This window comes from Rhineura floridana, chromosome 1, assembly GCF_030035675.1.
Source record: "Rhineura floridana isolate rRhiFlo1 chromosome 1, rRhiFlo1.hap2, whole genome shotgun sequence".
NCBI lineage: Eukaryota > Metazoa > Chordata > Lepidosauria > Squamata > Rhineuridae > Rhineura > Rhineura floridana.
Genome location: NC_084480.1, coordinates 176,519,100 through 176,541,251, shown reverse-complemented (window position 1 = coordinate 176,541,251; position 22,152 = coordinate 176,519,100). Strand labels below are relative to the sequence as shown.

The window sequence follows — 22,152 nt, the reverse complement described above, 5'->3', positions numbered from 1 at the left end:
TCTTTACACAACGGCTGCTTGGTAAGACCAGACTGCCTTTGCTGGCTCTGGTAGAAATGCCAGCAGACACACAAGCAAAACAAGTGCAGCTAACTCTCAAGGCCAAACATTTTACACACAAACACATATATGTAGCCCAACAGTCCTTTTCAAGGAGGAAAAACGAGGAGCAAAGAAGTGGCAGGTGAAAAAGGACTGTTCTGCCTTTCTGCTGCTCCAAACTCACCCCCATGGCATCTCCTCCTCTTCAGGTTTCAAAGTCAGAAATGCTGTGGGGTGGGGAGGCCTATGAGCTACAGTTATGTACATTTGCATTCAATGTATAATTTGGCCATCAGTGGCCAGCACAATGTGACAGACTGAATATACCTCATGAAAGAAGTGTCGCAAAGAACCGCCTCTGCAAGCTTTTTAGAGAAGCCAAATTACAATATACTTTAATAGGCAATTCTGATATGTCATGCTGTTTGCATCAATAAGACTTACTGAATTTCCTAAAAGAACGGGCATCCAACACAAGAGAAATATTCAGGTGGCACACTTTATTAACAAAGTTTTTCCCTTTTTCAAAAAGTTTAACACACACACACACACAAGGATAAAGAGGCAGATCAGTCTCATTTAAATTCAATTATTTCCCACAGATTTTACAGCCACACACAGACAACACACAAATACAGTGCTATGAAGAGACACAAGATGACATCACATCAACAGAATCAAAATAAAAGCTTACTCTTTAGAAGTGAAAATGTAAGGAAAAGCTTTTTATCAAAATGGAACACACGAATAGCACTGTTACAACCTGCATAGAAAAAACAACCATTCTTCATTCAGTAACGGTGGACCCTTTCTTACATATGCCGGTGGTCAGAGAGCTGCTGCAGGCAGTTCCTTCCTCTGTCACCAAGGTAACAGAAAAAGCCTCGTGCCACATAGGAGGAACCTATGCTGCAGGTCCTCTCTACGACAGCATGGCTTCAGATTCTGGAAGGGGGGGAGGAGCTGCAGCACATGGCCTGGCTCCTCTCGTATTTCCTGACAGCGCAGAAAGGAGTCTGGCACCCATGCCACCAGAATGATGTCAGAAGGCAGCCTGTACAATTCTTGTGTAATGGTTGTATATATCCAGAAATCAGGGGTCCACAATTTTGTAATGTTTTTGGTTTTGAATATTCTTGATGATGAGGTTGTTCTTGATTTGCTATACACCCCCTTGATAGTTTTCAGAAAGGCAGAATAAACTACTACTACTACTACTACTAATAAATTAACTTGTGGTTACCAGGACCTGGCCCAGCCACCCCCCCAAAATTGGGGAAGGGTACAGTACTTAGCTGTAACATCATGCAGAGCTCTGAAGGTGTTCCAAGTGCCTCTGAAGCATAGCATGAGATTGCAGGCAATCCCGACCCCCACCCCAGCTCCAGGTTCAGGAGGAGAATCAGAGAATGACACAAAAGAGCAGCACAACACAGATGAGCTTCAGGTTCTTTCTGATTATTGAGATGGAGAGGGAATGCTTCTTTGCCAAGGTCCTAGGAGCACATCCAAAGCACAGCGGAGCTGCAGGGATCATCCTCGGTCCCCCACTCCTCCAACCGCTCTCCCCAACCACTAGTAGCCTTACCAGGGGGTAGGAGTGTGGGAGTAGGTAGAGAACCTTGCCATAATGAGATCATGTGTAGACCTCTGCCAAAAACAATGTGGATGATGTAGTTACTTCCCAGTTACATGGGACCTAACCACAAGGAAATGGCAGAAACACTTCAACGACAATGTAAGAACTGACCCCCCCAAAAACAGGAAAATGTCATTTACTACCCCCAATTTTAAGCATATTAGCAATGAAGACAGATAGCATTCCTTTGGTTGTTCTTGAATACAGCATGATGCAAATAACTTCTTCTGTTTCAAATTCTCTTTCTGTCCTCAATTTTTTCAAGTACGAATTGAGTGCCATCCATTAATAAATACAGAAAGTCACCAGCTTCTTATGGAGCTTTTCTGTCAAAACGGGGGGGGGGGGGGTGAAGAGAAGAGAGAGAATTGTCATGTGACATAGGGAAAAAAGTTTATATACCCAAACACACATTAAATTGCCACTGATTTTAATTATCTTAATCTGCCTTTAAAAAAAACCAAGGGGATAGCTGTATTTTAAATGTCAGCTTGCAACTCTGTTAATCTTTTGAAATACGATTCCTATATTTCTCATCGGCAATTAGACCAAGGTTTCCCAAACTTTTTATATCCAGAGCACAGTTTTTCTGAACTGAAACTGTTCTTTGTAGTGACTACGATGCTTTCAGGATTCCAGCATGACTATCAGCTGTGGTATGGGCAAAAGCCAGAAAAACTTGGTGCTTTCTTATTCATTTCCCCTGGATGCCACAACCCATTTATTGTTGGAGGGAGAGCGAACTGATGTGGCACAGAGCAACAGGTGCACTTAATTTTTCAAGGCACATTCCAGCCCCTCTTAAGGCACACTAATATTTCATGGCCCACATTTTGAGAATGTGTGTAATCCTTCCTAGCTGTACCTCATCTATTTCTTCATCCAATGGGTCAACAGCTCACAACCAAACCATCACTGACTTCTACTTCTTTCCAATGTGATACTGGCCCACCATCACCATCTTTGCATTGATTTTTCAAAAAAAAACCCATTTTATAAAAGGTTAATTTTGCTGTACAAAATTAGAAAAATGTCTGGAAGACAGAAGAGGTTATTGATTCTGGCAGAAGAGTTTTCAGTAACAATAAGACTGACATCTGGCAGAAGAAGGCCAAGGAGAAGATGGGAGATGACCACAGCACAAACAAGAGTTTTAGTCATGACGACAGAGAGGTCATGATAGAGATGACTGATTTTTACAGTGTCGTACAGGGGGAAGTCATATGATGATAGCAAATTGAATGTGGGAAGCAAACAATGAGGAGGAATCAAAAAGAAAACTAAGGCTGTGTGCCTGGTTAATGGGGTGAATAGTTATGCTGTCCATGTATAAGGAGAGAAACACCTGGGAGAAAAGATAACTAGTGCAGACATGGATGTGATGACTTTCATATACTCATTTGGATGTCTCACCACCATTCTCAAGGACACAGAGAGAGGCACTAAATTTTATTTCTTTATTTTATTTATGTAGCTAGAGAGGGAAAGGTCTGGAATAGAGATATATAGGTAGGTATTGTCATAGGATAGAGAAAATAATTTGCCTTTATTGAGTCACCCAAGGAAAGAGTGCAGAGAAAGAACAGCAGAGGCTTCTCAAACAGATAAGGGGAAAGCTAAGGAGGAGCCTCTCCCAGTGGAAACAAATGAGAAATCAGTCAGGAAGAGAAAGAAACAGTGAAGAATAGTCATGGATATCTACAAGTCAAGCAAAAGAGGATGGTCAACTGTATCAAATTAGCAGAGGTCAAGGAGGATGCCAGAATAGCAACCTTTGGATATGACAGATGAAGGATCAGCTGTGATGGTAGAGGATACCGAAAAGGTTGACTTCTCTCACAAATGAGACTGACTGATGGTTAGCGAGAGAACTCGTGCTCAGTTCTGTTTTGTTTTAGAATAGGAAAGATTATAGCATGTTTGCATCCAATAAGGAAGGAGTCAGAGAGAGATAGGTTGATGATATGGTGGTGGAGATGGAATAACAACAGGGGAGATGGTAACCAGAGTCAGGAGGGAAGAGGGTCAAGGGGTATGTGGAGTGGTTAGGGAAGAGTGGACATCTCATTTAAATACTGGGAGAAAGACAAAATAATTATTTTTATTTATTTATTTATTCCATTTACACCCTGCCTTTCTTTTCATGATAGAAACCCAAGGCGGTTTCCATATGGTTTCCAGGCAGTCTCCCATCCAGGCACTGACCAGACCTGACCCTGCTTAGCTTCAGCAGGGAGCTGGCCTTAGGTGCCTTCAGACCATAGCCTGGGACCATAAGGCCTGGGACAATAATTAAGAGGTGTGTGGAGTGAGGAAGGGATTTAGAGAGAAACTGTGTCAGATAACTTCAACTTTATGTGTTATACACATAACAGAAACCTGTTCAACATAAAGGAGCTCAGTGGGAGCCCCACATTTTATAGTCTGCTACTAATTTTTTTCCCACCTTCCAGCTTTTTATCTGCTTGAGTTCCTTTTCCTCCCCAGCATTCACTTTGAAAATGCGACCCAAGCCCCATTCCCAGTTCATACAAACAAGCCACAAGAAGCAAGAGTTTTTTTGTTGGTTACATTTTTATGGCATTAAAACTATGGCTGCTTGGTTCCTGCTCTGAAGAAAAACAAACACAATCCAGGATGCAGATTCTCCAAACAGCTACTACCTTGCTTTGAACTTTCCCTTTTTGGGGAAGGTTCCCGAGCGAGGAGTAGCCCGACTAATTCAGGCACACCTGGATTCTATCAGCTTTCTGGATCCCTGCCGGTCTGGCTTTCAGCCTCTGCATGGCATTAAGAACGTGCTTGCGACCTTGGTTGATCAACTCCACCTAGAGATGGATTGGGATAACTGCAACCTAGATGATGCTGTTGGAATTTTCTCTGTCCTTTGAAACTATTGAGCACATGCTGCTTATGGATATGCAGGATCACACTATTCTCCTTGCTTCTGGTATGGAGGTCTCTGTTCATCATTTTCACTCTCTGGCCAAAGAAATCTTTCATGCATCCTGATATGTCTCATTCAAAATAGCTTACTTCATGACATACACCTATTATGCTAATCTCAACTGAGGAATGCCTGAAGGAGTAACAGCAGTCTTCTTCTGATATGACCTTTGGCAGCACAACTTTGTCCCACATACCAAAGGAAGACACAGGTCACACAAAAGTACTACACTGTTGCCCCTATATGTCACAATGGGAAGAAGCCACAGCATGGGCTCCACCCAGATGATCCAAGAGCTCTGATATTACCTTCCCAGCACGAGAAGAACTTGTTTAGCAGTGGATCTACCTACCGAATGGAACAATTAGATAACAGCTCTGCCATGTGACTATCTGTAACCCACACAGAACTGGTCGTGTGCTAGGGTTAATTTTTGGTCAAATCAATTCGCCTTTAGACCTTGCACTAGTTATTATCGAGGGAGAGGAAGCAGCAGCAGCAATTTTACATTTATATGGCACTTTAAAGTCTTCAAAATGAGACACATACAAGATGGCTAAATTCAGACAATCCTCTAAGTCATAACTGGAAACAAATTGAGACCTCATGTGCTCCCCTCTCTTCTTACATACGTGGCTGCTCTCTTTAGCATTAAACCATAATGTGTTTTATGGCTTCATTATTAGGGAAAGGGAAGCAGTACCAGGCAGAACAAGTAACATGGCAAAAAGTACTAAGATGGGAGTAGAAGAGAAGTAGATAGTAGTTGAACTGTGTCGAGACAGCAAAAGCTAGGTATAGGGAAAGAGAAAGAAATTTTAGATCAGTTGGAAAGAGTATTAAAAAGATGGAAAGCTTGAAGTAGATGTGGAGAATGACAGGAAGTCAATGGAGATACTTAAATGGCAGGAGGCAGGAGACAAGATGTCTCAACAACAGACAAAGTTTAGCAGAGACATAGCAAACGGAATGAGGAAAGAAGATAATGGAAAATGGGAGGCCAGCATGGTTAGAGTTGACTAGGCCAGGAGTGGGCTGTCTTCAGTCTTGCATAGTCTGCTCTCCCCTTCCCCACAAATAATCCACCATGATCTGCCAACCTGTTTTAAGTTCACAAAGCAGAAATATATACTTAAGTTCTTGTAATTTGTGACATAAGTAGCCAGTGTTAAGTCATCCTGAATACACAGTTTTACTTAAAAAGGTAAAGAGGACACTGATGTGTCAGAGCAAAGTCCACACAGTCAAGCATTGATTGCCTGAATCTAGGCAGGCCCTAGGTGGTAAGCCAGTAGACCAGGAGTGGGGAATTTGTGGCCCTCCAGATGTTGACAGACTCTACTTCCCATCAGCTGCAGCCAGCATGCCTTTAGGAGGATGGGAGTTGTAGACCAGCAACATCTGGAGAGCCACAGATTCCATACTTATTTATTCCAGCAGGCTTTTGGAGTAGAAGTTGTTTAAGACAGGACTTCTAGAGGTATCCCATATTGTTTTACTGTTTGATTACATTATTCTTAAATTGGTTTTAGGTATTTTTAGGTGATGTTTAATTGTTTTAATGCTGTAATGAGTTTAATTCTATTTTAAATGTAGATTTTTATATGTCCAAATGACATGTACCCATTTTTAGTTGTAAGCCGCCCTCAGTTCCAGTTTTGGAAAATGGGGGGGGTATAAATAAAGATAATAATAATAATACTCCTGCAGCAAGCCAATCTCCCTTCTTCTTATCCCTGGATTATATAAGAGTTGATCATAGTGTGGATGAATAGTTTTAGCAATAAGGAAAGGAAGGGTAAGATTAGGAACCATGCATTTATGAATTTCCCTTCAAGACTGGATTCAAGATATTAACTAGGAAGCAAGAGTCCACACCTGCTGCTTTTGATAGGCTACGGTTCCCTTTCCGAAGATACATCCCCCTCAGCCCCGCTGCTTGCACTGGGATCATTTTTACTTCTAGGAGCATTTCTCTCTCTGCTAGATTCAGAGGGCACCTTCATCCGGGTCTTCTCTTTCCTCTGTTGTTGTTTCTCAAGTTTTGCCAGCTGTTTTCAGGGAAAAAGAAAACAAAGGTTTCTTAAGTACACATTAAAGACTGAAGCTGCTCAACAACAATGAAGTATCTTGAACAGGGCACTGCAGAAAACAACTTCAAGATCATCATTCTTAGCATTCTGGCATCTCTTAGGAAAGTTATACGCCAAGGCTAATTTTCAGCTGAGAATTACCTACCGTTGCCCACTTCTGGACTTGTGCTAAAAGCACATCTTTTCTCTTTCTTTTTAAAAGAATTTTACAAAAAAACCTCCACCAAATTACAGGATAATACAATGACGTTACAATGCGTATTCCAATAGTAAAATACACATGTATAATCCTTCTTTAGGAACATTTGCATTCATCTTAAGGAACAGATGTTAACCCACCCAAGCTGTGGACTCCAGCATCTGTCTGAAATATTTATAACTTTGGTTATAATTTTTTTTAGGAAACCTGAGCCACATCATACTCCATATATTCTTCCAACAATTATGGGGCCCAGTTTGTCCTGTGATGGTCCATCTTTGTTCCCCCCTTTCAATTATTAAAAGGTTATGTTTTATTTTCTAAGCTACAGGTTTCCAATTTACCTTTGCTGAAATGAACAGGAAAGTGAACCTAACACACACTTATGCTAACTGAGGTCCATTCTACCTATTCCAGCAACTCTTCAAAATAGGATAAATTGCCTGTATCATAAATCCCATTTTTATGGTTATAACAGCTGAAGAGCACTGGAGCAGAAGGTTTCTATTTTTGTTTTGTTTTTAAATCCACTGTACATTTGAGCACACACAAAAAATCTATTACGAAGCACAGTAGTGAACCATTGAACCCTAGGAGTACATTTTCCCTGTGGGGGTTTATTCTGCTCCAAACTGGCTTTATCTTGATCCAGGAGTTAATACTGTCATAATGCAAACTTGCAACACTGATTTCTTATCTGTAATGATGCACACTGAACTGTTTCCATCAAACTGAGTATTTCAACTAGGTGTTTTTGTTCCTGATTTGTTTTCTCTTCTGTTGTGGGCCTAGTATTTCACCCACACATCTATTCTGTTTTCTCTTCTGTGGCTTCCTGACAGCCCAAAGAGGAATGTATGTAAAAATTGTGGGCTCCAAAATACCCTACCAGCTTTTGTGCTCGATTATATTTTTGGAACGTGATACCAATAAAATTATGTCTATGTTAAACTGGAGTCAATAATTTGAAATCAATAATTAATCTGATTTCCAGCTATGACTTTAAAAAGAGTATACTGGATCCCAACAGCAAACGTATAGTGCCCCCCTCTCAACAAAAGGTGTACAAGGGTTAAGATTGACTGCAATATTAGACATAACAGTAGTATTATTAACCAAATCATAGAATCACAGAACAGAAGAGTTGGAAGGGGCCTAAAAGGCCATCAAGTCCAACCCCCTGCTCAATTCTCAACTTAAAGCTTACCCAACAGGTGGCTGCCCAGCTGCCTCTTGGAAGCCTCCAGTGTTGGAGAGCCCACCACCTCCCTAGGTAATTGGTTCCATTGTTGTACTGCTCTAATAGTTATGAAGTTTTTCCAGATGTTCAGCTGAAATCTGACTTCCTACAACTTGAGCCCATTATTCCGTGTCCTGCACTCTGGTATGATCGATAAGAGATCCTGGCCCTCCTCTGTGTGACAACCTCTCAAGTACTTGTCTGCTATCATATCTCCCCTCAGTCTTCTCTCAAGGCTAAACGTGCCCAGTTCTTTCAGTCTCTCCTCATAGGGCTTGGTTTCTAATTTCCTAATCATCCTTGTTGCCCTCCTCTGAACCTGTTCCAGTTTGTCTGCATCTTTCTTAAAAAAGTGGCTTCCAGGATTGGATGCAGTACTCAACTTGAGGCTTAACCAGGGCCAAACAGAGGAGAACTAGTACTTCATATGATTTGGAAACTATATTTCTGTTAATGCAACCTAAAATAGCATTTGCCTTTTTTGTAGCCATATCACACTGTTCGCTCATATTCAGCTTGGGATCAACAATTCCAAGATCCAACTCACATGTAGTATTGCTGAGCCAAGTATCCCCATCTTATAACTGTGCATTTGGATTCTTTTACCTAGGTGTAGAATTATGTGCTTAACCCTGTTAAATGTCACTCTGTTGTTTTCAGCCCAATGCTTTAGCCTATCAAGATCACTTTGAATTTTGTGTCTGTCTTCCAGGGTATTAGTTATTCCTCCCAATTTTGTATCATCTGCAAATTTGGTAAGCATTTGGTAAGCATTCCCTCCACCTCCTCATCCAAATCATTAATAAAAACATTGAAGAGCACTGGACTCAGGACCAAGCCCTGTGATACCTCGCTCGTTACCTCTCCCCAGTTTGAGAAGGAACCATTGATAAGCACTCTTTGGGTATAATTCTGTAGCCAACTGTGAATCCACCTGGTAGTTGTTCCATCCAGCCCACACTTAGCTAGTTTGCTAATCAGAATATCATGGGGCATTTTGTCAAAAGCTTTGCTGAAGTAAGATATATTATGTCCCACAGTCTACCAGGAGGGTTACCTGATCAAAAATGAGATTAGATTAGTCTGGCAGGATTTGTTCTTGACAAATCCAAGTTCACTTTTAGCAATCACTGCATTGTTTTCAAGGTGCTTACAGATTGACCATTTTATAATCTGCTCCAGAATTTTCCCAAGGATCGATGACACACTGACTGGTCTGTAGTTCCCAGGTTCCTCCTTTTTGCCCTGTTTGAAGATAGGGACATTAGCCCTCCTCAAGCATTTCACCCATCCTCCATGATTTCGCCAAGATAATAGACAGTAGTTCTGAGAGTTCTTCAGACAGTTACTTCATTATTCTAGGATGCAGTTCACTGGACCCTGGAGATTTGAACTCGTTCAAAAGTAATTAGGTATTTCTTGACCATTTGTCTATCAATCTCAAGCTGCAATCCTGCCCCTTCAACTTGTACTTCACGTTTGCCAGGAGGGTCATAGACCCTCTTTTGGGAGAAGACTGAGCCAAAGTAGGAATTGAGTGCTTCTGTCTTTCCTTTGTCATCTGTTATCGTTTTGCCATCCTCAAAACCACCACTTCTTTTCTCTTGTCTTTTACTACGGAGGTACCTGAAGAAAGCTTTTTTTGTTGCTTTTGGCATCTCTCGCTAACCTCAGCTCATGCTCAGATGCAGCCTTCCTGACACTATCCCTTCAATTCCATACTACCTGTCTCTACTCTTCCTTTCTGGCCTGGCCTTCCTTCTACTTCCTGTATGGTTCTTCTTTGTTTTCAGGTCATCTCTAAACTTTCTGTGAAGTCATATTGGCTTCTACTATCTTCCACCTTACTAGAATTGTTTGCAACTGTGCCTTTTGAATTTCCTTTTCTTGAAACTTCCGCCCATCTTGAGCTCCTTTTCTCACTAGGGTCACTTGGCATGGGACCTTATGTTTCATTGTTTTAAGTTTATTAAAATCGTCTTTCCTGAAGTCCAGGGTGCACATAATGGGGAATGTTATATATCCACACATATATATAATCACAGATATTAAGCATAATCATAAGGAGTTTTAAGCATTGAACTGCAGGCCTATTGAGGCCCTCAGATTCAGGTTCACAGAGAATTTCCATAGGCCTCAATCAGGATCTGTGAGCAAAGCAGCCACGGTCACAGTGATCTCCTGTTTCCTTGCCAAATTCGGCCGGTGCCAAATTCGGCCACTGCGTGACTGACAAGTGATTAATTAGTCTATTATTTAAACCCAATCAGCATTTAACCTGTGTAGTCAGGATTGATAAATTATACTGTTTTGATGATTTCCTGTGTACAGCAATAATGCCATCTAGGGGAAAGGGTTTGTAACAATTATTAGATTTTTAATGAAGAGAAATAGTGAGATTTTACAATGATTTTAAAATAACCCAGTGTGTTATATTATATTTATAACTTTATAAGTGTGTTTTCATTAAGAAAAAGGTACTCTGGGGTGGCCTGCCTCTTCTATCTCTCTGAGGCTGAAAGATACTAGTTAGCCAGAGTCACCCAGTCTTTTCCTTAGTCTGTGTGGCTTCAAAATAAAGGTCAAGTGTTTTAAATATAATCCCCTCTCTTGAGCTATGTATTTGATAAGTAAGGAAATGGGATTTCTGAGAAAGCATAAGGACATAAGAACCCCTATGGCAAAGGAATAGAACTGGGGGTGCTCATACATTCCCAAACACCCTAAGTTGAGGCAAACGTAACTCAGGGAACTCATCCAAATATTTACAGGTGTACCTGGGTCAGCCGGACTGATCAGGAATGGCATATGGAATGTACCGGGTATGCTTGAAGGCACATTCACAAAGGTACTGGCCTGAAAGAGCATTAGTCTTGAGAGACAGCAGAACAATGGTGACGTTAATGAGATGGACAGAATCTTGGAATCACCACTGGGTTTAGCTAATGCTTTCTGATTGGTTTGGAAAGATTGTAGAGAGGATGAACTGTGATGTTAGGTGGGCAGGAACTTGTGAGATTGGTGAATCACTTTCACATGCTGTAATTGTACTGTATAAAAGATCCGTGCACAGTGCCTCAGTGCAGTCCTCTCCAGACTTTCTGGGAGACTGACCCTGCATATGCTTGTAAGAATAAAGGCCTACCTTTTTGCTTTAAGCCTGTGTCATAAATTACTTAAAGGGCCCCCAGCAAAGACCCCCAAGGAGAAAAATTCTCCATCACATATACAGAGACACTTAGTTTTTGCTTCTTTTAAGATCAAGAACTCAAGTATAACATGGTCACTTTCCACCAGAGTTCCCATAACTGCCACTTCATCCACTGTCTATTGGATAGCTGGTCCTCTAGTTCACTCCACCACTTTCTGTAGGAGAAAGTTATCAGCAACACAAGTCAGGAATTTCTTGGAAGGGCTGTGTGTGACAGAATTTGTCTCCCAACAGATATCAGGATAATTGAAGGCAGACCTTCCAATGTTAAGCAATTCTATCCCTCACTGATTTCAAGGGAAGCAATTTAAGCCCATGCTCCTCCTCCAGTCTTTGGTGGCCTGTAAAGGGGGCCAGGAGGGGTAGCTTTGGTGACCGAGACAGGGAAGAGGGAACTTTAGCGAGGGTTGGGGGCTGAGGGCAGGTTTGGCTTGCAAAGCAAGCAGGGCACAGCCCATAGTACTTTATATTCACCTCTTTAAGCAGATCTCTTCTTAATTCTGCAAATATATTACTTTGGTTTTCCATCGATTGTCATAGCAGTTAGATGTTACAGGGCAGACTCCTGAGAACATCATAGACAGCTACAAAATATTGTGCAGCCTACCAGCTGTCAGACACTTATGACAGCTCTAGTAGAGGCAAAGAGTAAACACGCTCGCCCCATCCATTTGTTCACAGAACCCAAGTGATTACCATTGTATGAGGGGTGAGTAGGGATGCTGAAAGTCTCATCGCCATTCCTGCAGCTCCCATTTGTTGGGAGTTGAACATTTGCAGCAGAGAGCTTGTCCTACTCAAGTAGGTTCCCTGCACAATTTATAATCCTGTTCTAAATCATGCAATGATCCTACTCAATAGAGCAGGCTTTCTGCTGCACACAATCAGCCCCTAAAAAATGAGGTGCTGCAGAAATTGTGATGGAGACGTGTGGTGGGGGGATAATGGGGAGATGGATCCATCCCCACTCTCCCCCTTGTGTGATGGGATCTTGAGGGGAGGGGAGCTGGAGAATAACTGAGCAAGGCTACTTGTCTATGAGGTCCCAGGGTGATTTTAGCCACTATATTTCCTAATATTATTAGACAAGGTCTAGCAAACACGGAATTCCACACACCAGTATAACCATAATATGATAGACGTTTACTTGCAGGATCACCTTATCCCATATGTGCCAATTTGAGTGCCTTGATCTGTGGAATTGGCACTGTGACAAATGCCACATAATACTGGTTCTGCACTTGTAAGAAATCGATCTTTTAGTGTGGCAGCATCTACACTTTGGAACTCCCTGCCTACTGACATCAGGTCGGCGTCTTTGCCGTACTTGTTTCAGGGCCTGCTTTTTGTTCAGGCAAGCCTATCCAGACACATAAATGTTGGCATTACTTGTTTTTAAATGATAATCTTAATATTTTTGTTAAGTTGCTTAGAGGTTGTATTACAATCAAGTGGTATATAATTTATGTTAAAACAAACAAACGTTTCAGAAAACATTTCCTGTGGAATTCCCTCCCCTTAAATATTAGGCAGCCGAAATCTCTGCTATCTTTTCAGCGCCTTTTGAAGACTTTCCTCTTTCAACCAGGGCTGTGGAGTCGGAGTCGGAGTTGTGGAGTCAGAAGCAATTTTGGGTGGAGTCCAAAGAAATGTACCGACTCCGACTTCAAAATAGAATATTTTAATATTATTAATTTATTAATATTAATAAATTGATATACATTTGACATTTATGAAGGAGTTGGAGTCAGAGTCGGACAGTAGAAAAACAGAGGAGTCGGAGTCGAAGGTTTGATGTACCGACTCCACAGCCCTGCTTTCAACAAGACTTTTAAGTTGAGACCTATCCCAGTCTGCATCTGTGTTAGAATTGCTTTTAGTATGTTTTCTTTAATAATATGTTTTTAACCCTTTTATTTTTTTAAAGATGTTTTTAAAGCTTTTTTAAAGTGTTTTTGACATTTTGTTTTGATGTATTTTAGGGTCTTTTTATGGTGTTTTAAAGTGTTTTTAGCGTTTCTGTTTGCTGCCCTGGGCTCCTGCTAGGAGGAAGGGCAGGATATAAATCAAATAATAATAAATAAATAAAATCCGTATAAATTCTAGAGAGAAGAGTTAATCACAAGGGGATGGAGAAAGCAAAAAGGGGTATAACAATAGAAAAGCAAGGAGCTACAGTTAGGCAAGAGCAATGAAGTTTAGTAGTAGGGACTGGAAGTTTGAGATGAATGTGAAGCTTGGGATGAATGTGAACAGTGTCAGGAAGGCAATGGAGACTTAAGGAAAGTATGAACCCCTTTTTCTCCTGAGCTTACCTTGTTCTTGGATGTCTTAAGACATCCCCATGTAAAATGATCTCAATCAGTCTGCCAGGCAACTATAATTTCCAAACACTTATTATACCGAACAATGCCTGTCCCTGTTCTCAGCAAAGAAATCCATCCACGTGTCATACCAAGAAACGAAAAATAATTGATACTAACTTAATGATTTACTCTAATCAAGATCTTGCTGTGCAAATCCTTACTCAAAACACACATCATGAAAATGTCACAATTACTACTAAAGATCTGTGACATTTTAAAGAACAGACTCCTTGACAGCTCAGCAATTCCCTTGCTCCCTCATCTCAGAGCATCTACCTCCAAAATATGGGTCTTAAATAGTACAGGACTGATTTTCTTATGAACAGTAAGAACAAATGTGATTAGTTCAAGACTTCTATTACAGAATGGGCATTAAAAATTAAAACCAATATTCTTTTCCTAGTAGGGCTATTAAGCGAGTATGGTACGTTTCCAGTATGTGCAGTCCTCCTTGAGGCTCCTCTGCCCCCAGGTGTCATCATTTAAATCCTTCAAATTTACTCTTCGTTACGATTTGAGATGGCCCCAGTTCAAGTATAAAGTCCTGCAGAAATCCTTCAGAAGGAACATGAAGAGTTTTTTTTTTCAAATCTTTTTGAGTCAGTATGCACTTCACAGGGAAGTAAATTATGTCTTCAACACACAGTAGAAGTTATTTTAAAAATCTAGTCAGAATAAGACAGCGCGGGTAGCTTTGAAGCATAAAACTTAAAAGGAGGCACCTAAAACTTTTAATGATGTAATGGAGAATGGCGCAGTTATTTGTGTACATGGTTTCCATAGCCACAGTTACCAAGGCAAGGTCCAAGTCACAGAGAATGTAAATCACAATAAGCTTCAATGTGATCAAAATGCTCATTCATGACTGATTTTATAAAAGCAGATCGGATTCTCCTTCCCCCCAGCAACCTGTCATGGCCCCGTCAGAGGACTCCTCAGATAAGGACGACTCGGGAGTAACAGCAGCAGACCCAGGAGCAGCAGGAGACATGGAGGAGCCTCCTGAGAATCCAGCTCCTTCTCCCCCTCAGCTGCAGAGCACCCCAGGGACAGCAGAGGCCCTGCAGCCAGACACAGACAGTGAACAGGATACTCCCCCCTCACCTGCAGAACGTAGACAGCAGAAGGTCAGGCAGAAGAGAGGCAGGCCTGTCTCCTTAAGGCCCAAACGCTGAGGACTCACACCTGCTGTCAACCTTGCTCTTGATAAGGCACACCTTGGCTGCAGCTTGTTGCTGACTGCAACGTCAGGCGTGGCTTGTGTGTTCCTAGATTCCTGGCACCCTCTTTCAGACTGACCCCTTGGCACTTGATCCCGGACCTCTACTGACCTCGCTTCTGGACTCCTGACTCGGCAAGTACGCTTCGGACAAGCCTGGCCCTTATCAGCTCCCCTCCTCCTAAGACCTGGCAGATTTATGGCCAGACTGCCGGCTAAAACTTTGCTTCCCTGCCAACCACCCAGGAATTTCCAGCCCCCACCGGCACTGCTGACGCAGTGTAGAGCTGACAGTTTGCAGTCAGCCCAAAACAAAGCAGGCAAACGAGGGAGTGGGGGAAGTGCTGACCATGGAGCAACTCCAGCAGGAAAACTTGCTCCTGCGCTCACAAGTAGACCAGCTGCTGTTGGCCGTCCAAGGCTTGCAAACCCAGCTAGCAGCAGCCCCACCCCCTCTCCCTACAGGGAGAGCCAAGTGCCCTGTGACTCTCCCAGAGAAATTTACTGGGGCTTCCGACCAGCTCCCAGCCTTCTTGGCCCAGGCCCTGCTCTTCATGGAGTTACGACCAGAGGCCTTCCCAGATGATAAGACCCGGGTGGAATTCTTGATTAACCTGTGCACCGGGGCTGCAGCTAGATGGGCCACGCCCCACTCCTCGAGCGGAGCCCCGTGCTCAACGACTTAGCCGCCTTCACCAGAGAACTGAAGGCTATGTTCGAGGACCCAGTCCAATCAGCTACAGCCAACCGCCGCATACGCCGGCTGCGGCAAGGCCGACGCCCCTTGGGGGAATATGTAACAGACTTTTGTTTATTACAACAAAACCTGGGCTGGAACGAAGCAGCTCTCATGGACCAATTTCAGGAGGAGTTGTCCGATGAGCTTCTGGATGAGCTAGCTAGGGTGGAGCGCCCTGGAACCCTGCACGCCCTCATACGCCTGTGTCTCCAGATTGACGGGAGGCTGGAAAGCAGGCGTGCTGCCAACCGACCCCGGCCAGTCTACAGAGCATCAGCCCCAGTGGCTGGGCCCTCAGAGCCCGTCGGCAAGGACTCTACACCCCCGGCAGAACCGATGCAGCTGGGAGGGGCTTGGCCACATCTCTCTGCGGCTGAAAAGCTGCTGACGCCGGCAACAGGGCCTCTGCCTGTATTGCGGGGTGTGATGTTCCTATATTACTGTATATATGGTAAGTGTTGTTGTTTTAGAAGATACATGGTAAGTGGAGTGAAAGAGGGGGAGTGAATGGGCAGTAGAATGCGAGATGATTGGCTGAGTGTTTAAAATGGCTGAATGTATAAAAGGAAGAGTGAGAGTGGAATAGGGGGAGAAGAGAAAGAGTGGATTGCTTGGTGGGGTTTGAGAGAGTTGTTTGCCAGGAGAGAGTGAAGAAGGAGGGGGGTGGAGTTCGGATTAGTATTGAGTAAAACCATATGCTTATGTGCCTTAAGAAGAAATCTTGTTAATCTTGTTAGCTTTGTTATCTTTAATAAATACTTAATTTGGTTTACCAAAGGCCTGATCCCTGGCTGGAGTTTCACAGACCAGAAGGGAGGGTAAGGTAATGACCAAGGCTGAAGGGGAACTGTAACAAATGGTGGCAGCGGTGAAGAGAATAACAATACCAGTATTCAGAGTCTCTGGGAATACTAGTATTGGGACGTTACTGGTGGTTGCCTAGCAGGGGGATCTGTTGAGATCTGTGCTAGAGCGGATAGGTAAACCATAAGAGAGTGCGGTACGGACTGGTGGAGTCCCTGGTGGTGCCTAGAGACAGGCAGTAACCACGAGCAGGTAGGAACCTGACAGGGAGAGCCAGGGAAGGACGCATCACACGGGGCCCCGGGACATTTTGCAGCCCAGTGTTCCGCGAAACGACCCACAGCCCCTGCCTTGGGAAACGTCCATGCCCTGGCCTTCACAGGCCCCTGAGCCGGGGCAACCTCGTGGTTCAAGGGGCCTGCCACCTCAGTTCCTCACCGCCCAAGCATCTGACCGTGTTGATCGCACTGACAGTCCCCGGAAGGGGGACCCTACAAGTACCCGCCATGCTGGACTTGGGATCCACCAGCAATTTTATGGACGTGTCCTTTGCCAAGCTCCACCGGGTTCCTAGTCAACCCATTCGCCGCCCCCTCCTGGTGGAGACTATTGATGGCCGGCTTCTCGCCTCGGGCCCTGTAGTACAGGAGACAGCACCGCTCGACGTGGCCCTGGGGGAGCACCAGGAAAGCCTCCAGTTCTACCTGGCTGCCGCACCCCACTTCCCGGTCGTGCTGGGCCTGGCGTGGCTCCAGCGGCACGACCCCATCATCCAGTGGTCCACGGGCCGGCTGATCCTCGGATCCCCCTATTGCCAAGCCAACTGCTGGAGGCCAAAGGAGCGCATCCTGATGACCCGGGAGGCAAGCTCCGCACTCGAGCCCTTACCGGAACAGTACTGGGAGTTCGCAGATGTGTTTGGGAAGCAAGAGGCAGACCAGTTGCCACCCCATCGTCCTTATGACTGTCCCATTGATCTGCTACCCAGAGCCAAGATTCCCGTGGGCCGGCTTTATTCCCTGTCAGAACCCGAACTGGCAGCCCTCAGAGAGTTCCTCGACAAGAACCTGCGCCGAGGGTTCATTCGCCCTTCCACGTCCCCTGCAGCCGCCCCTGTCCTCTTTGTCAAAAAGAAATGTGGGGAACTCCGGCTGTGCAATGACTACTGCGCCCTCAACCAGATTACAGTTCGGAATCGCTACCCTTTGCCCCTGATCCCAGAACTGTTAGAGCGGCTGCGGGGCGCTCGCATTTTCACCAAACTAGACCTTAGAGGGGCCTACAACCTGGTGCGTATGCGGGAGGGCGATGAGTGGAAGACGGCCTTCCGCACCCGTTATGGGCACTTTGAGTACACCGTGATGCCGTTTGGCTTGTGCAACGCCCCTGCCGTCTTCCAGCACTTCATGAACGACATCTTCCGGGACCTCCTAGACCGCTTCCTGGTGATCTACTTGGATGACATCCTGATCTACTCGCGGAACCCCTCTGAACATAAGGAGCACGTTCGAGCGGTGCTGCAGCGCCTGCGGGAGCACCGCCTCTTCGCCAAGCTCAAAACATGCGCCTTTGACCTCACGACCGTGGATTTCCTAGGCCATCGGATCTCGCCCTTGGGTATCCAGATGGACCCCGCCAAAATTGAGACCATCCTCCACTGGGCAGCTCCGCGAAGCCCCAAAGATGTGCAGCGCTTCTTGGGCTTCGCCAACTATTACCGCCGGTTCATCTCCCACTTCTCCGAACTCACCACGCCCATCTCAGACCTGCTTCGAGGCAAAGAGAAGTTTGTTTGGACCAAGGCCGCACAACAGGCCTTCCGGCGCCTCCAACACGCCTTTACATCTGAACCCATCCTCCAGCAACCCGACCCTACCCAACCGTACATAGTGGAGGCCGATGCATCGGATAAGGCAGTGGCAGCGGTCCTACTTCAGCCGGTGGGGAGCAAGCAGTCCCTGCTCCCCTGTGCGTTCCATTCCCGGAAACTCAACGCTTCGGAACAGAACTACACCATTTGGGAGAAGGAGTTACTGGCCATCTCCTGGAAGGGGCACGCCATCCGATCCAGGTACGGACGGACCACCGAAACCTGGAGCACCTGCAAAGCGCCCGACGGCTGAACCAACGCCAGATCCGGTGGTCCCTGTTTTTCTCCTGGTTCCAGTTCACGGTCACCTACCTCCCTGGCCGCCGAAACACCCTAGCAGACGCGCTCTCTCGCAAGCCGGAATACCGAGCCGAGCAGGTCGATCGCCCCCTTCGCCCAATCCTCCGCCCAGAGAACTTCGCCGCTGCACACCAACCACAACCCCTCCTGGACCGGGTGCAGGAGCAGCAGCAAAAGGACCCCTATGCCCTGGCCCAGCAGCGAGAGCTCCAGTCCGGGACGGCCGCCCGGGACAGCCCCTTTTCTTTGCATCAGGGCCTCTTGTACCACCGGAACCGGTTGTACGTTCCCCCGGGAGCTCTGCGGGGAGAGGTGCTCCACCTCTGCCATGACAGCCAGCCTGCAGGGCATTTTGGAACGTATAAGACCCTCCACCTGGTCCTACGGGATTTCTGGTGGCCCCGGGTCCAAGCGGACGTCAAGGACTATGTAGCGGCCTGTGATACCTGCCAGCGAGCCAAGAGCCACCCCGGCAAGCCCCCGGGGCTCCTGCTCCCACTGCCTACCCCCCCAGGGCCCTGGCGCTCGGTCTCCCTGGATTTTATCACGGACTTGCCAGCCTCCCGGGGAATGACCACCATCCTCGTAGTTGTAGACCTGTTCACCAAGATGGCCCATTTCCTCCCCTGTGCCGGACTACCCTCTGGCCCAAAAACTGCGCAACTATTTTTGGCCCAGGTCTTCCATTTGCACGGCCTCCCCGACCACCTGATCTCTGACCGAGGAGCCCAGTTCACCGCCCGGTTCTGGCAGGCCCTGTTTCGGGCCCTGAATGTCCAGATCCACTTGTCCTCCGCCCACCACCCTCAATCAGATGGACAAACAGAACGTACCAACGCCACCATCGAACAATACCTGCGGCGTTACACCTGCTTCCAACAGCACAATTGGGTGGATCTGTTACCGCTGGCGAAGTTCGCGTATAATAACTCCGTGCATGACTCCACGCGCCAGACCCCGTTCTTTGCCTCCTACGGCTACCACCCCCGATTCTTCCCCTCAGTGCGACCCCCGTCGCCGGTCCCCGCTGCGGATGTCATGCTGCAGGAGTTGCAGGCCCTGCAGGCAGTCCTGAAGGAGCAGCTGGAGCAGGCCAAGGACGCGTATAAGCGCTTTGCTGACCGCCACCAACCAGGCCCGCCGCTGAAGGTAGGCGACCGGGTATGGCTCTCGACCAAATTCCTGCGGTCGCGACGGCCATCTCACAAGCTGGAGGCTCGGAATGCAGGTCCCTTCCGGATCACCCAGCAAATTAACCCGGTGGCGTTCCGGCTCCAACTCCCTGCCTCCTTCCGCATTCACCCTGTCTTCCATCGATCACTGCTGACTCCCGCTCTCCCGCCTCACCCCTTGGGTAGTCAACCACGGCCCCCACCACCGATACAAGTCAACGGGGAAGAGGAATTCGAAGTGGCGCAGATCCTGGACTCCCGGAGGCATCGGGGCCGCCTCCAGTACCTCATAGACTGGCAGGGGTACGGCCCTGAGGAACGCTCGTGGGAAGAGGCGACGCAGGTGCATGCCCCTCGTCTGGTCCGGCGCTTCCACCAGCGCTACCTGGATAAGCCGGGCTCCGGTGGGAGGCGGAGGGTTGGTCGTGGGGCGGGGGATGGTGTCATGGCCCCGTCAGAGGACTCCTCAGATGAGGACGACTCGGGAGTAACAGCAGCAGACCCAGGAGCAGCAGACTCAGAAGGAGACACGGAGGAGCCTCCTGAGAATCCAGCTCCTTCTCCCCCTCAGCTGCAGAGCACCCCAGATACAGCAAAGTCCCTGCAGCCAGACACAGACAGTGAACAGGATACTCCCCCCTCACCTGCAGAACGTAGACAGCAGAAGGTCAGGCAGAAGAGAGGCAGGCCTGTCTCCTTAAGGCCCAAACGCTGAGGACTCACACCTGCTGTCAACCCTGCTCTTGATAAGGCACACCTTGGCTGCAGCTTGTTGCTGACTGCAACGTCAGGTGTGACTTGTGTGTTCCTAGTTTCCTGGCACCCTCTTTCGGACTGACCCCTTGGCACTTGATCCCGGACCTCTACTGACCTCGCTTCTGGACTCCTGACTCGACAAGTACGCTTCGGACAAGCCCGGCCCTTATCAGCTCCCCTCCTCCTAAGACCTGGCAGATTTATGGCCAGACTGCCGGCTAAGGACTTTGCTTCCCTGCCAACCACCCAGGAATTTCCAGCCCCCACCGGCACTACTGACACAGTGTAGAGATGACACAACCCACTGCATCTAATTTCTTTACTGTATGATTGCATTCCAGGGGAGGCATAATACAACCCTATGTATATTTACTCCCATTGAGTTCAATGGGACTTCTTCTCAAGTATGAGTAAAATGACAGCATAAGTTGGAAGATTCAGGACAGACAAAAGGAAGTACTTCTTTACTCAGCGCATAGTTAAACTATGGAATTTGCTCCCACAAGATGCAGTAATGGCCACCAGCTTGGATGGCTTTAAAAGATTAGACCAATTCATGGAGGACAGGGCTATCAATGGCTACTAGCCGTGATGGCTGTGCTCTGCCACCCTAGTCAGAGGCAGCATGCTTCTGAAAACCAGTTGCCAGAAGCCTCAGGAGGGGTGAGTGTTCTTGCACTCGGGTCCTGCTTGCGGGCTTCCCCCAGGCACCTGGTTGGCCACTGTGAGAACAGAATGCGGGACTAGATGGGCCACTGGCCTGATCCAGCAGGCTCTTCTTATGTTCTTAAGTTAATGTTTTTAAGCTACTGTATGTCAGCCATACTCACTGGATATGAACACCGATTTGAATTTTGACCACAATTCATCTCACTCTAGCAGCCAGCTCTCCACAGGCTATGTCACAACATCACCCCTTGTGCATATGCTGCAAAATCAATTGTGTGCTCAACACATCATGCTAAGTTGTAAAGTGAGGGAGAAACACTTCGGTTCATCCAAATATCACAATGAAACATGATTAAGGAAACTTAACTCTGGTTTGGTATATTTAAATTGTTTAACTATGGTTTGCAATCAGCCAGCAAACCAATCATTGCAAAAAATACCTTTTATGAGATTATATTCTTATGTTCTAACCTTCTTTTAACAATTGTTATTCATCCAGTGCAACAGGGGAGATCCTGAAGGGAGAAGGGAGAAGGAAAGCAAAAGGAGATAGAAACACAGTCAGAACCCTAAATGCAACAATACAAGCAACTAGTACGTAGGGACAAAGAGAACTATTACAATAGTTATTGTACAGAAACAGAAGAGGACAACAAAAAGGGAAGAACAAGAGCCCTATTCCAAAAGATTAAAGAAACGAAAGGGAAATTTAAATCAGGAGTAGGGATGTAGAATAATCAACAGGGGAACACACTGACTGACCGAGATGAAATAAAAGGAAGATGGAAGCAATACACTGAAGAACTCTATAAAAGAGATACAAGGATGACAGATTCATTCATGGAGGAACTGTATGATGAAGAACCAGACATTTTAGAATGTGACG

The 22,152-nt window shown here is 46.0% G+C and overlaps 1 protein-coding gene across 1 annotated transcript in view; it reads right to left on the bottom strand.

Moving 5' to 3' along the window:
• Positions 1–522: 522 nt before the first annotated feature.
• Positions 523–22,152, bottom strand: part of DTD1 (D-aminoacyl-tRNA deacylase 1) — a 41,983-nt gene continuing 20,353 nt past the window's right edge. The window contains exons 5-6 of the mRNA XM_061587725.1: positions 6,507–6,679; positions 523–2,007 (exon numbers count right to left, since the gene is read on the bottom strand). Coding sequence (XP_061443709.1) covers positions 6,524–6,679 — 156 coding nt within the window. The 3' untranslated portion in view covers positions 523–2,007; positions 6,507–6,523. The remainder of the gene's footprint in view (positions 2,008–6,506; positions 6,680–22,152) is intronic.